The sequence below is a fragment of the Ranitomeya imitator genome, chromosome 8, assembly GCF_032444005.1.
Source record: "Ranitomeya imitator isolate aRanImi1 chromosome 8, aRanImi1.pri, whole genome shotgun sequence".
Classification (NCBI taxonomy): Eukaryota; Metazoa; Chordata; class Amphibia; order Anura; family Dendrobatidae; genus Ranitomeya; species Ranitomeya imitator.
Genome location: NC_091289.1, coordinates 131,063,883 through 131,078,027, shown reverse-complemented (window position 1 = coordinate 131,078,027; position 14,145 = coordinate 131,063,883). Strand labels below are relative to the sequence as shown.

The following is a 14,145-nucleotide window of genomic DNA, read 5'->3' as shown; positions in this document are numbered from 1 at the left end:
GTCTCCCAGGATCACTGGGGCCCTTCCTGCTTCCAAAAAGATCTCGGACGTAGTGGATGAGGGGTTATGGAAATTGGTACCATGGAAGAACAGACCATGCACTGCGATGCTCTTGGATCTCGAGGCCGAACCATGAACTCAAGTACTGTACATTGGCATTCAGTTTGGATGCCATCCGACCTACATCTGGAGTACTCCAGTGAAGGCAGATCTGATGGAAGACTTCCGGGTGAAGTTCCCACTCACTTGAGGAGAAACCCTGACAGCTGAATATGTCTGCCGCCCAGTGTTCTACTCCAGGGACATGTACTGCCGAGATCACCGAATCATAGCTCTCGGCCCATCAGAGAGTGTGAGTTAACTCGGCCATGGCGCTTGACTGTGGGTACCTGCTAGATGATTGACGTATGGCACAGCCGTAGCATTATCCAATTGAAGTCGGATGGGGTGACCCGCCTGAAGGCAGTGGATCTGCTGTAGGATAAGCCGTACCGTTGGGATCCCAAGAGCAATGATCGGGAGAAGAAGACTGGCATTGGGGTAGCCAGGCCGAAGGGCAAGGTCGTGACTTGAAAATGCTGTTCGCGAATGGAAAGGCGAAGGGATTTTTGTAGAGGGGAAAAATAGGAATGTGAGGGTAAGAATCCCGAATGTCTATGGATGCCAGAAACTCCACCTTTTTCTGTTGAAGTAATGGCTGAGCGTAGGAACTCCATCCGAAAAAGGAGGACCTTGTCAAAGGTTGTTAGAAGTTTGAGGTCTAGAATTGGTCTCACTTTTTATTCCCCCTTTTTGGAACAAAGATCCCTTATATCTAGACTGTCCTGGACAACCCGTCCACTGTTGTTTGGGTCTGTAGAAAAAAAAAAAATACGATCCATTGTTAGTCTGCCGCTCGGAAGATTTGATTGGCCAGCTGTACTGTCTTAAGGGAAAGGTTACTTGTGTGAATCGAAGTAGTTAAGGTCTCCGACCAGGAGACCATTGCTCAAGCAATGGCGGCTAAGGAAGGGTAGAGCGCTGAACCCGAAGCCGCAAGACGGTTTCAATTGATGATACATCGGGCAGGGATACTGGTAGGTATACCATAGGAGATTCTACCCGGTTAATCTACCAAGAGGCAGAAAGCAGGTCTGCATCCAGCAGGTCAGGAAAATGCCGTCTCATGCCATCGTTGCTCTCTTTTGACAGTGCAGAGTAGAAAATTAGGAACCCTCGATCCACCATCTTAACAGGGAAGTGGAGAGGAATCGTCCGCCTTCTTGCATCAGCCGCTAAATAGTGGTGTTGCAAAGGGGGTGCTCGGACATCAAAAAGGGGTGCCTCTGTACATCCCCAGAGTTCAGGTCCCCGGGTGGACAGGGCAGGTTGTCTGGCGTTAGGTCTGGATGCAGTAGAGGATACATTGAGGCGACACTCCATGTGCTCGTCTGTTGATGTTGTGGGGAGATCAGTGCCCTTTAAAGGACCAGTCGCCCTTAAAAATCAGACCAGGCATGGCATCCCACGTAGGAGGCTTCTGTCCAGTGAATTGCTTATCCGGACTGAATGGCAAATGCTCTACGAGGGAGTTTAGTCTCCTTATGAGGGACACTGCGTAGTCTATAGTAGAACCAGAGTCCTCGTTAATGTACCGAGATTGGTTGATGGTATAAATGGGCAAGTTCATCCTTTTCTGAAGCTCTGGCAAGTCCAGGACCTAGGCAATATCCGATCCATATTCAGAGCCATGTCGTCATCAAATCATTGGTGAGAGATCAGGAAATGAAATCTTCTGTTTTCTAGATGCCTGTATGTTTCTAGACGCCTGCACATTTCTAGAATATTTGCGGCCGCTGCTAGCCGACGGCTCCAATGTAGGATAGGGACCATGTATATCGGTCCTACGAGCACTCCGAGCCACAGAGGGTACACGGAGGGATTCAATCTCTTGGTCAAAGAACCATGGATTGCGGTCAGTGACGAAGTCCACTGAGGGGAACTAGGTACTCTGGGATAAACTGGGATCAGTGGCGGAGGGCTCCTGAGCTCATTTAGGTGACCGGCTTCTGATTGAACATGTGCCCTTAAGACCAGGGAATACTGGTCATGCACCATTAAAGACCAGGGAATACTGGTCGTGTGCCTCTAATGCCAGGGAATACTGGTTGTGTGCCTCTAATGCCAGGGAATACTGGTCGTGCGGCTTTAAGACCAACTGGTCAGGTACTTCCTTGCCCGGGTACTGATGTAGAGTCATTGTGCCGCTTTAATGCAAAAAAACGTCGCCCCTGTGTGAGCCGGCCGGGTGGACCAAGATGGCCACCGGGAGTTGCAGAGTTGATAAAATCTCGCAGAGAGCGAGAAGCGCCAATTTGGGGGGCGGAGCCATGGACAATGTGGGCGGAGACTCGAGACTTCCATGAATAGGCCCAAGCCGGGGCCTAAATTTCAGCAGTTGGCGGGCGACACCAGCGGTAGAAGTGAGGGGCGTTGTTGCCAGGCGCGCCAGAAAAGCGGGCGAAGCCGCCTTAGCGCTCCATAGTGCGGGCGGGGCTTCCGGCCTACACATCGGCCGGGGGCTAAATTTTTGCAGCCGGCCGGAGCGTTACCTCAGGGAGGTGGGCCACAGGGAAGTGGCTGAGGCCCTGTCAGCATGTGGATATCCCACTGCAGAGACCCATCGCTGATCCACTCACCATCGGTGTGCGTCCCGGCATGGAGCCGCCGCAGATGTGGGTTTCAGTCAGGTATTGCAGCGTGGACGGTGCAGGGATAAACCGTAATCCATCATCCCCTTGTTAGGGAGGTGGAGAGGAACCGTCCGCCTCCTTGTGCCATCCGCTATCACAGTGGTGGGACAGTGGGGGCTGCTCGGACACCATAGAGAGGGGCCTCTGTACATCCACGGAGTTCAAGCCCCTGGGTGGATTGGGCAAGTTGTCCGGCAATAGGCTGGCTCCAGGAGAGGATACATGGAGGTGACACTCCATGTGGTCGCCTGCTGCTGGTGTGGGGAGAGCGGGACTCGAAGGAACCGTCGCCCCTGAAGTGAGCTCAGGCATGGCTTCCCACGTCGCAGGAAAGGGTACGGGGAGGTATACTCTGCGTTCTCGCCTGCTGATGATTCGGGGGAGATTGGAACCTTGAAAGCATCAGTCGCCCCTTCACTCCGTTAATTAAAAAATAAAAATTTACAGAAAAAGTAAAAAATAAAATAAAAACGTTGGGGTCTGAACCAGACCCATGTGCCAACAGAAACTAAGCAAGAACTGGTTAGCTGGGAGCCAGAAGGAGGGTGTATACTGCAGGGGAGGAGAGAGCTTTCTTTGTATCACTTAGTGACAGCCTCCTAGTGGTAGCAGCAGCATACACCCACGGGCTGTGTCCCCCAATAAGGTCAAGGAGAAATTAGGCTACTTTCACACTAGCGTACCTACGCACGTTGTGAAAATTAAGAGGCCACTGCAGAGTTTTATAAAAACCAGCTTCTCTACATGTCTGACAGCCATTCCATTCCAGTGTCAGTTGAATTCCAACCAGAGTACACCTCATTCTACTTAAAGGGAACCTGTCACCTGAATTTGGCGGGACTGGTTTTGGGTCATATGGGCGGAGTTTTCGGGTGTTTGATACACCCTTTCCTTACTCGCTGGCTGCATGCTGGCTGCAATATTGGATTGAAGTTCATTCTCTGTCCTCCGTAGTACATGCCTGCACAGTGCAATCTATCCTTGCGCAGGCGTGTACTATGGAGGACAGAGAATGAACTTCAATCCAATATTGCAGCCAGCATGCAGCCAGCGGGTAAGGAAAGGGTGAATCAAATACCCGAAAACTCTGCCCATATGACCCAAAACCAGTCCCGCCAAATTCAGGTGACAGAGTCCCTTTAATGTGCTTCTGATTAGGTGATCACCTGAACCAAATCTTATTTAACAAAAGAAAGTATAAAAAACACTACTGTCGTGTTCACAATCCTCTTGCAATAGGACAAGCTGGATGGCAAAACAAGTGCTAGTAATATCCCAAAAGTAATAGGAATGAAAAAATAACTTTTAGCCATGCCAAAGGAGTTGAAAAGTCTTGAGTGAGGAAAAGAATGGCTCAATTCTGGCTTTACTAGAAGAGGGATACAGTGAGTGTCATGTTGCCTCCATCATTAAAATTTTTTAGTCAGATCGTCAGCTGACACCCGGCCGCGCTCCCCCCGTGAGCGCGGCTGATCGCGCTGGACATACTATTCCGTCCTTGGGAAGTAGGGCCCACCCCACATGGACGGAATAGTACGTCTAATGGCAGAAAAGGGTTAAACAAGCCATCGTCGGCCAGGAAAGATCCGGGCTTGGCAATGTGAGCCTGCATCAAAGTCAGGGACATGACATATGACTCAAAGAGGCTAATAGTGACAAAGTGTAAGAGATATATATATATATATATATATATATATATATATATATATATATATATATATATATATATATATATATATATATATATATATATATATATATATATATTAGATGGTGGCCCAATTCTAATGCATCGGGTATACTAGAATATGTATGTATGTATATAGCAGCCACATAGTATATAGCACAGGCCACGTAGTATATGGTATATACCATGTGGCTGCTATATACATACATGCATATTGTAGAATACCCGATGCGTTAATATAGGCCACGCAGTAAATAACACAGCCCACGTAGTATATAACACAGCCCACACAGTATATAGCAGCCACACAGTATATAACACAGCCCACGTAGTATGTATCACTGGCCACGTAATATATAGCACAGCCTGTTATGAAAGGCAATTCAGAATCACAATGGACATGGAGGTCAGAGCACATACAGTGAACTGACAATAACCCAAAATAATAGAACGAGCTCTGAGACGTGGGAACTCTGCAGACCGCAATCCCTAAGCCTATCAAACCACACTAAAGGTAGCCGTGGAGCGCTCCTGACCAGAACCTAGGCGCCTCGTCACAGCCTGAGAAACTAGCTAATCCTGAAGATAGAAAAATAAGCCTACCTTGCCTCAGAGAAATTCCCCAAAGGAAAAGGCAGCCCCCCACATATAATGACTGTGAGTAAGATGAAAACACAAACATAGAGATGAAACAGATTTAGCAAAGTGAGGCCCGACTAGCTGAACAGAACGAGGATAGGGAAGATAACTTTGCGGTCAGCACAAAAACCTATAAAAAACCACGCAGAGGGGACAAAAAGACCCTCCGCACCGACTAACGGTACGGAGGTGGTCCCTCTGCGTCTCAGAGCTTCCAGCAGGCGAGAAAAACCTCCTCACTATGCTCCGCTCCATCGGCCTCAAGGACACCGTTCTCTCCTGGTTCTCCTCCTATCTCTCTGACCGATCCTTCACTGTATGTTTTGCTGGTTCCTCCTCCTCTCACCTTCCCCTTACTGTTGAGGTTCCTCAAGGATCAGTCCTAGGCCCCCTTCTCTTCTCTTTGTATACTGCCCCTATTGGACAAACAATCAGTAGATTTGGTTTCCAGTACCATCTCTATGCTGATGACACCCAATTATACACTTCTGCTCTTGATATCTCGCCTGCCTTATTAGAAAACACCAGTGATTGTCTTACCGCTGTCTCTAACATCATGTCCTCCCTCTATCTGAAACTAAACCTGTCAAAAACTGAACTCCTCGTGTTCTCTCCTTCTACTAACCTACCTTTGCCTGACATTGCCATCTCCGTGTGCGGTTCCACCATTACTCCAAAGCAACATGCCCGCTGCCTTGGGGTCATCCTTGATTCTGACCTTTCATTCACCCCCCACATCCGATCACTGGCTCGCTCGCTCTTATCTGCATCTCGAAAACATTTCTAGAATTCGCCCTTTTCTTACTTTCAACTCTGCAAAAACTCTTACTGTTTCACTTATTCATTCTCGTCTGGACTATTGTAACTCTCTACTAATCGGCCTCCCTCTTACCAAACTCTCCCCGCTCCAATCTGTCCTGAATGCTGCTGCCAGGATCATATTCCTCACCAATCGGTACACCGATGCCTCTACCTTGTGCCAGTCATTACACTGGTTACCCATCCACTCCAGAATCCAGTACAAAACTACTACCCTTATCCACAAAGCACTCCATGGCTCAGCACCACCCTATATCTCCTCTCTGGTCTCGGTCTACCACCCTACCCGTTGCCTCCGCTCCGCTAATGACCTCAGGTTAGCATCCTCAATAATCAGAACCTCCCACTCCCGTCTCCAAGACTTTACACGTGCTGCGCCGATTCTTTGGAATGCACTACCTAGGTTAATGCGATCAATCCCCACAGTTTTAAGCGTGCCCTAAAAACTCATTTGTTCAGACTGGCCTACCGCCTCAATGCATTAATGTAAGGATCCCTGTGTGGCCTATTTAAAAAAAAAAAAAAAAAAAAAATTGTTCTCATTCACTTTATGCAGTTAATAGCCCTCTGTGTCTGTACTGTTACATACTTAGGCAGTTAACTGGTTCATGCAGCTTTACATGAACACCCGAGCCTTACACTATGGCCGGTCCGAATAACTATAGCATTTGTTACCATCCACCTCTCGTGTCTCCCCTTTTCCTCATAGTCTGTAAGCTTGCGAGCAGGGCCCTCATTCCTCCTGGTATCTGTTTTGAACTGTATTCCTGTTATGCTGTAATGTCTATTGTCTGTGCAAGTCCCCTCTATAATTTGTAAAGCGCTGCGGAATATGTTGGCGCTATATAAATAAAAATTATTATTATTATTATTATTATTATAATAAAGCAAGCTGGACAGAAAAATAGCAACAAAATAACATAAGCAAAACTTAGCTTTGCAGAGCAGCAGGCCACAGGAATGATCCAGGGAAAAAACAAGTCCCACACTGAAACATTGACAGGAAGCATAGATCAAAGCATCAGGTGGAGTTAAGTAGAGAAGAAGCTAACGAGCTCACCAGATCACCTGAGGGAGGAAACTCAGAAGCTGCAGTACCACTTTCCTCCACAAACGGAAGATCCCAGAGAGAATCAGCCGAAGTACCGCTTGTGACCACAGGAGTGAACTCTGCCACAGAATTCACAACAACAGCCCACATAGTATCTAACAGTGGCCACGTAGTATATAGCACGCAGTATAGAACACAGCCACGTAGTATATAACATCCATGTAGTATATAACGCAGCCCACGCAGTATAGAACACAGCCCACATAGTATATAACACTGGGCAGGTAGTATATAGCAGCCACGTGGTATATAACACTGCCCACGAAGTATATAGCAGTGTGGGCACAATATCCCTGTTAAAAAAAATAATTATAATAAAAAATAGTTATATACTCACCCCCTGGGATCCAGCGAACCTCTGGCGATGTGCGCGGCTGCTGCCATCTTGCGTGTTATGACCTGGTGGTTAGGAGCACCCGAAAAGACCTGATGGTTAAACCAACAAAGGACAAGCTCTGGGAAGTGGGAGCTCTGCTGACCGCAACCCCTAATCCTATCACACACACTAGAAATAGCCGTGGAGCGTTCCTGACTCTCCCTAGACGCCTCTACACAGCCTAAGAGCTAACTAGCCCTAGAGATAGAAAATAAAGCCTACCTTGCCTCAGAGAAATTCCCCAAAGAAAAAGGCAGCCCCCCACATATATTGACTGTGAGTTAAGATGAAAGTCACAAACACAGAAATGAAACAGGTTTCAGCAAAGGGAGGCCAGACTTACTAAACAGACTGAAGATAGGAAAGGTAACTTTGCGGTCAGCACAAAAAACTACAAAAAGACCACGCAGAGTGTGCAAAAAGACCTCTGCACCGACTCACGGTGCGGAGATGCCACTCTGCATCCCAGAGCTTCCAGCTAGCAAAGCAAAATCATGATAGCAAGCTGGACAAGAAAACAAAGAACAAATAATAAACAAGCAGGGACTTAGCTTCTGCTGGAGTAGACAGGACACCCGACAGATTCAAGAGCAAACTGAACCAGTACAAGAACATTGACAGCTGGCATGGAGTAACGATCTGAGTGGAGTTAAATAGAGCAGCCAGCCAAAGAACAAACTACGTCACCTGTGGAAGGAACCTCAGAAGCAGCAGCTCCACTCACAGCCACCAGAGGGAGCCCACGGACAGAACTCGCCGAAGTACCATTCATGACCACAGGAGGGAGTTCGATAACAGAATTCACAACACTTGCGTTCCCAGGATGCATTGCGAAATTACCCACATCACTTAGCGGTCTCGCGAGACCGCTAAGTCTTCTGGGTAATTTTACAATGCATCTCTGGGAACGGAAACTGGCGGCAGGCGCGAGCGCATCGTCAGGCTACGGAAGGTGAGAATAGCAGGTTTTTTGCTTTTTTTTTTTTTTTTTACTATTTTTAACATTAAATCTTTTTACTATTGATGCTGCATAGGCAGCATCAATAGTAAAAACTTGGCCACACAGGGTTAATAGCGGCGGTAACAGAGTGAGTTACCCGCGGCATAACGCGGTCCGTTACCGCCGGGATTAACCCTGTGTGAGCGGTGACTGGAGGGGAGTATGGAGCGGGCACTGACTGCGGAGAGTATGGAGCAGGTGCCGGGCACTGACTGCAGGGGAATAGGGAGGGACTAATCGGACTGTGGCCATCGCTGATTGGTCGCAGCAGCCATGACAGGCAGCTGGCGAGACCAATCAGCGAATTGGATTTCCATGACAGACAGACGCCGCGACCAATGAATATCCGTGACAGACAGACAGAAGGACAGACGGAAGTAACCCTTAGACAATTTATATATATACACATACACACTGTAGTACTATTATAGGTGTGCTGATCTTATGCTCCTATAGGCCAGAATGGATTAAGGATCACCTCTTCCTCTTCTCGGAATAGGCCGGCTGGTCAGGCAGGTGAATGCGATCCTCCTTTGCATATTCTACAATAAGTGTATGGCCGAGCACTTTGAGCTGGTGAAGAACGGATAGCGCCTGGAGACAGGAAAGGAAAGTTAGTACACGTAGCCTTCATGAATAGTATAAAGGAAGGATGCACAACCACAGTGTGAATATTATATACACACATTATACTCTCTACAATAGGGATAGGCCATCACTATATACCGTATGTACTGCAGTAAATCTTTAATACATCACATATTGCCCAAATATACAACTCTTCACCAAAGCTGCCAGCACGAGAGTAATTAGCAAGAAGTCTGGGAAAGATGAGAGTGGAAATCACTGCAAACATTAGACTCTGCAGGGTCAGTTGCTATGGAGATGGATCAGCTTGTATATGAGCTGAGAACACGAAGCAATGGACATCAGTTATCAAAGCCGCATCCAAAGATACCAACTCACACACCACGAGAGAAGAAAGCCCCAGAGGTGTCCGTAATGATGAGGTGACCGCACCAGTCACATAGTGTCCCCTCGCTGGTGTCGCAGTCAGGTGACCCGCTCTGGCCAATTAGCACATAGTGGCACTTACCTTTCCTGCCGCATAGTCGTTCGGATATGATGCAAAAGCCACATTCCTCTGAAAGAAAAGGTAATATATTACTACAGCACCCCCCATATTAGGTCCTTCCTTCTGCATCTCCCCCCATAGTAGGTCCTTCCTTCTGCATCTCCCCCCATAGTAGGTCCTTCCTTCTGCATCTCCCCCCATATTAGGTCCTTCCTTCTGCATCTCCCCCCATATTAGGTCCTTCCTTCTGCATCTCCCCCCATATTAGGTCCTTCCTTCTGCATCTCCCCCCATATTAGGTCCTTCCTTCTGCATCTCCCCCCATATTAGGTCCTTCCTTCTGCATCTCCCCCCATATTAGGTCCTTCCTTCTGCATCTCCCCCCATATTAGGTCCTTCCTTCTGCATCTCCCCCCATATTAGGTCCTTCCTTCTGCATCTCCCCCCATATTAGGTCCTTCCTTCTGCATCTCCCCCCATATTAGGTCTTTCCTTCTGCATCTCCCCCCATATTAGGTCCTTCCTTCTGCATCTCCCTCCATATTAGGTCCTTCCTTCTGCATCTCCCCCCATATTTAGTGACTTTTAGTGACTCTATAGCGACAGGGTCTGTTCCGCAGGACTGGCGCAGAGCAAATGTGGTGCCAATATTCAAAAAGGGCTCTAAAAGTGAACCTGGAAATTATAGGCCAGTAAGTCTAACCTCTATTGTTGGTAAAATATTTGAAGGGTTTCTGAGGGATGTTATTCTGGATTATCTCAATGAGAATAACTGGTTAACTCCATATCAGCATGGGTTTATGAGAAATCGCTCCTGTCAAACCAATCTAATCAGTTTTTATGAAGAGGTAAGCTATAGGCTGGACCACGGTGAGTCATTGGACGTGGTATATCTCGATTTTTCCAAAGCGTTTGATACCGTGCCGCACAAGAGGTTGATACACAAAATGAGAATGCTTGGTCTGGGGGAAAATGTGTGTAAATGGGTTAGTAACCGGCTTAGTGATAGAAAGCAGAGGGTGGTTATAAATGGTATAGTCTCTAACTGGGTCGCTGTGACCAGTGGGGTACCGCAGGGGTCAGTATTGGGACCTGTTCTCTTCAACATATTCATTAATGATCTGGTAGAAGGTTTACACAGTAAAATATCGATATTTGCAGATGATACAAAACTATGTAAAGCAGTTAATACAAGAGAAGATAGTATTCTGCTACAGATGGATCTGGATAAGTTGGAAACTTGGGCTGAAAGGTGGCAGATGAGGTTTAACAATGATAAATGTAAGGTTATACACATGGGAAGAGGGAATCAATATCACCATTACACACTGAACGGGAAACCACTGGGTAAATCTGACAGGGAGAAGGACTTGGGGATCCTAGTTAATGATAAACTTACCTGGAGCAGCCAGTGCCAGGCAGCAGCTGCCAAGGCAAACAGGATCATGGGGTGCATTAAAAGAGGTCTGGATACACATGATGAGAGCATTATACTGCCTCTGTACAAATCCCTAGTTAGACCGCACATGGAGTACTGTGTCCAGTTTTGGGCACCGGTGCTCAGGAAGGATATAATGGAACTAGAGAGAGTACAAAGGAGGGCAACAAAATTAATAAAGGGGATGGGAGAACTACAATACCCAGATAGATTAGCGAAATTAGGATTATTTAGTCTAGAAAAAAGACGACTGAGGGGCGATCTAATAACCATGTATAAGTATATAAGGGGACAATACAAATATCTCACTGAGGATCTGTTTATACCAAGGAAGGTGACGGGCACAAGGGGGCATTCTTTGCGTCTGGAGGAGAGAAGGTTTTTCCACCAACATAGAAGAGGATTCTTTACTGTTAGGGCAGTGAGAATCTGGAATTGCTTGCCTGAGGAGGTGGTGATGGCGAACTCAGTCGAGGGGTTCAAGAGAGGCCTGGATGTCTTCCTGGAGCAGAACAATATTGTATCATACAATTAGGTTCTGTAGAAGGACGTAGATCTGGGGATTTATTATGATGGAATATAGGCTGAACTGGATGGACAAATGTCTTTTTTCGGCCTTACTAACTATGTTACTATGTTACTATATTAGGTCCTTCCTTCTGCATCTCCCTCCATATTAGGTCCTTCCTTCTGCATCTCCCCCCAAATTAGGTCCTTCCTTCTGCATCTCCCCCCATATTAGGTCCTCCTTCTGCATACCCCCATACAATAGTTCCTTCCTACTCTCCCCCACCCCATACAATAGTTCCTTCCTACTATCCCCCACCCCATACAATAGTTCCTTCCTACTATCCCCCACCCCATACAATAGTTCCTTCCTACTATCCCCCCACCCCATACAATAGTTCCTTCCTACTATCCCCCCACCCCATACAATAGTTCCTTCCTACTATCCCCCACCCCATACAATAGTTCCTTCCTACTATCCCCCCACCCCATACAATAGTTCCTTCCTACTATCCCCCCACCCCATACAATAGTTCCTTCCTACTATCCCCCCACCCCATACAATAGTTCCTTCCTACTATCCCCCACCCCATACAATAGTTCCTTCCTACTATCCCCCCACCCCATACAATAGTTCCTTCCTACTATCCCCCCATCCCATACAATAGTTCCTTCCTACTATCCCCCCACCCCATACAATAGTTCCTTCCTACTATCCCCCCACCCCATACAATAGTTCCTTTCTACTATCCCCCCCACCCCATACAATAGTTCCTTCCTACTATCCCCCCACCCCATACAATAGTTCCTTCCTACTATCCCCCCATCCCATACAATAGTTCCTTCCTACTATCCCCCCACCCCATACAATAGTTCCTTCCTACTATCCCCCCACCCCATACAATAGTTCCTTTCTACTATCCCCCCCACCCCATACAATAGTTCCTTCCTACTATCCCCCCACCCCATACAATAGTTCCTTCCTACTATCCCCCACCCCATACAATAGTTCCTTCCTACTATCCCCCCACCCCATACAATAGTTCCTTCCTACTATCCCCCCACCCCATACAATAGTTCCTTCCTACTATCCCCCCACCCCATACAATAGTTCCTTCCTACTATCCCCCACCCCATACAATAGTTCCTTCCTACTATCCCCCCACCCCATACAATAGTTCCTTCCTACTATCCCCCCATCCCATACAATAGTTCCTTCCTACTATCCCCCCACCCCATACAATAGTTCCTTCCTACTATCCCCCCACCCCATACAATAGTTCCTTTCTACTATCCCCCCCACCCCATACAATAGTTCCTTCCTACTATCCCCCCACCCCATACAATAGTTCCTTCCTACTATCCCCCCACCCCATACAATAGTTCCTTCCTACTATCCCCCCCACCCCATACAATAGTTCTTTCCTACTATCCCCCATCCCATACAATAGTTCCTTCCTACTATCCCCCATCCCATACAATAGTTCCTTCCTACTATCCCCCCCACCCCATACAATAGTTCCTTCCTACTATCCCCCCCACCCCATACAATAGTTCCTTCCTACTATCCCCCCCACCCCATACAATAGTTCCTTCCTACTGCCCCATTCTTCCCCACCCCCATATAACAGCCCATTATGTGCAGTCACAGCCCTGCCGTATCCTGCGCTCCCCCCTAGTAGGCGCACTGCTCAGCCCTGCCTGCGCCCATTCAGTGTACACGGACCCTCTGTACCCGGTGACGGTGTCTTTTACCAATATCCCGCGCGTCCTCCCGGAACACAGCCGCACGCTTTCCGCGCCGCTCTTCTCCAGCAGCTGTCTTTGCTCCTCCGGACTTAGTTCAGCAGGGAGATGCCGGACAAGCAGCGTTTTCCTGCCCACAGACTCCATTCTCGCATTACTGGAGGCCGCCAATGTAATTCCGCGAGATCCCGCACCAATACCACCAAACATACTGCCACCTAGCGCCGCAAAGATGTCTCTACACCTGCAGCCAATCAGGGCGAAATCACTTGGCTGCCGCAATACATGTTGCCAACCAGCGCCGTCATATCGTCACTTCCGCGATCCCAGATGCCAACCAGCGACGTAATGACACAGTACCTGCTGCCAACCAACGCCGTAACAACGTGACTTCCGGCATCTCTGCTGCCAGCCAACGTCACTTCCACATCCTGGTTGCCAACCGGCGCCGTAATTACATCACTTCCCCTCACTGCTGCCAACCAGTGACGTTTTAACACTCTTCCCTTAAAAACGTCACTTCCGACATCCTAGCTGCCAACCAGCTCCCTAAAAACGTCATTTCCGCCTAACTTCTCTACTGCCAGTTCAGTGCCGTCATGATATCACTACCGCCATGTCTGCTGCCAACCAGCGCCGTATAAAATTCAGCGCAACATCGCCACCTAATGGCTGCAATAGAGAATGCAATGGAAAGCCGTACAGTTACTTAGAGCTCACACTGTACTGCGGCTTCAAGAACTTGTGACTGTAGTCAGTATATTTCTATGGAAGTTATAAGACACAGATACGAGGGGCGGTCATTAAAGGGAACCTGTCACCTGAATTTGGCGGGATCGGTTTTCGGCTGTTGATTCACCCTTTCCTTACCCGCTGGCTGCATGCTGGCTGCAATATTGGATTGAAGTTCATTCTCTGTCCTCCGTAGTACACGCCTGCTGAACTTCATTTTATTTATTTTTTTTGGGGGGGAGGCATTTATACCGTTCCACATTTGGTAAAATGGATAAAGCAG

At 47.8% G+C, this 14,145-nt stretch overlaps 1 protein-coding gene across 2 annotated transcripts in view; it reads right to left on the bottom strand.

Annotated features, from left to right (window-relative positions):
• The window catches only part of RNPC3 (RNA binding region (RNP1, RRM) containing 3), a 45,790-nt gene extending 32,431 nt beyond the window's left edge, over window positions 1-13,359 (bottom strand). For both annotated transcript variants that reach the window (XM_069737376.1, XM_069737375.1), the window contains exons 1-3: window positions 13,140-13,359; window positions 9,461-9,508; window positions 8,843-8,958 (exon numbers count right to left, since the gene is read on the bottom strand). In XM_069737376.1, the coding sequence (XP_069593477.1) occupies window positions 8,843-8,958; window positions 9,461-9,508; window positions 13,140-13,340 (365 nt within the window). In that variant the 5' untranslated portion in view covers window positions 13,341-13,359. The remainder of the gene's footprint in view (window positions 1-8,842; window positions 8,959-9,460; window positions 9,509-13,139) is intronic.
• Between the last annotated feature and the right edge of the window lie 786 nt (window positions 13,360-14,145).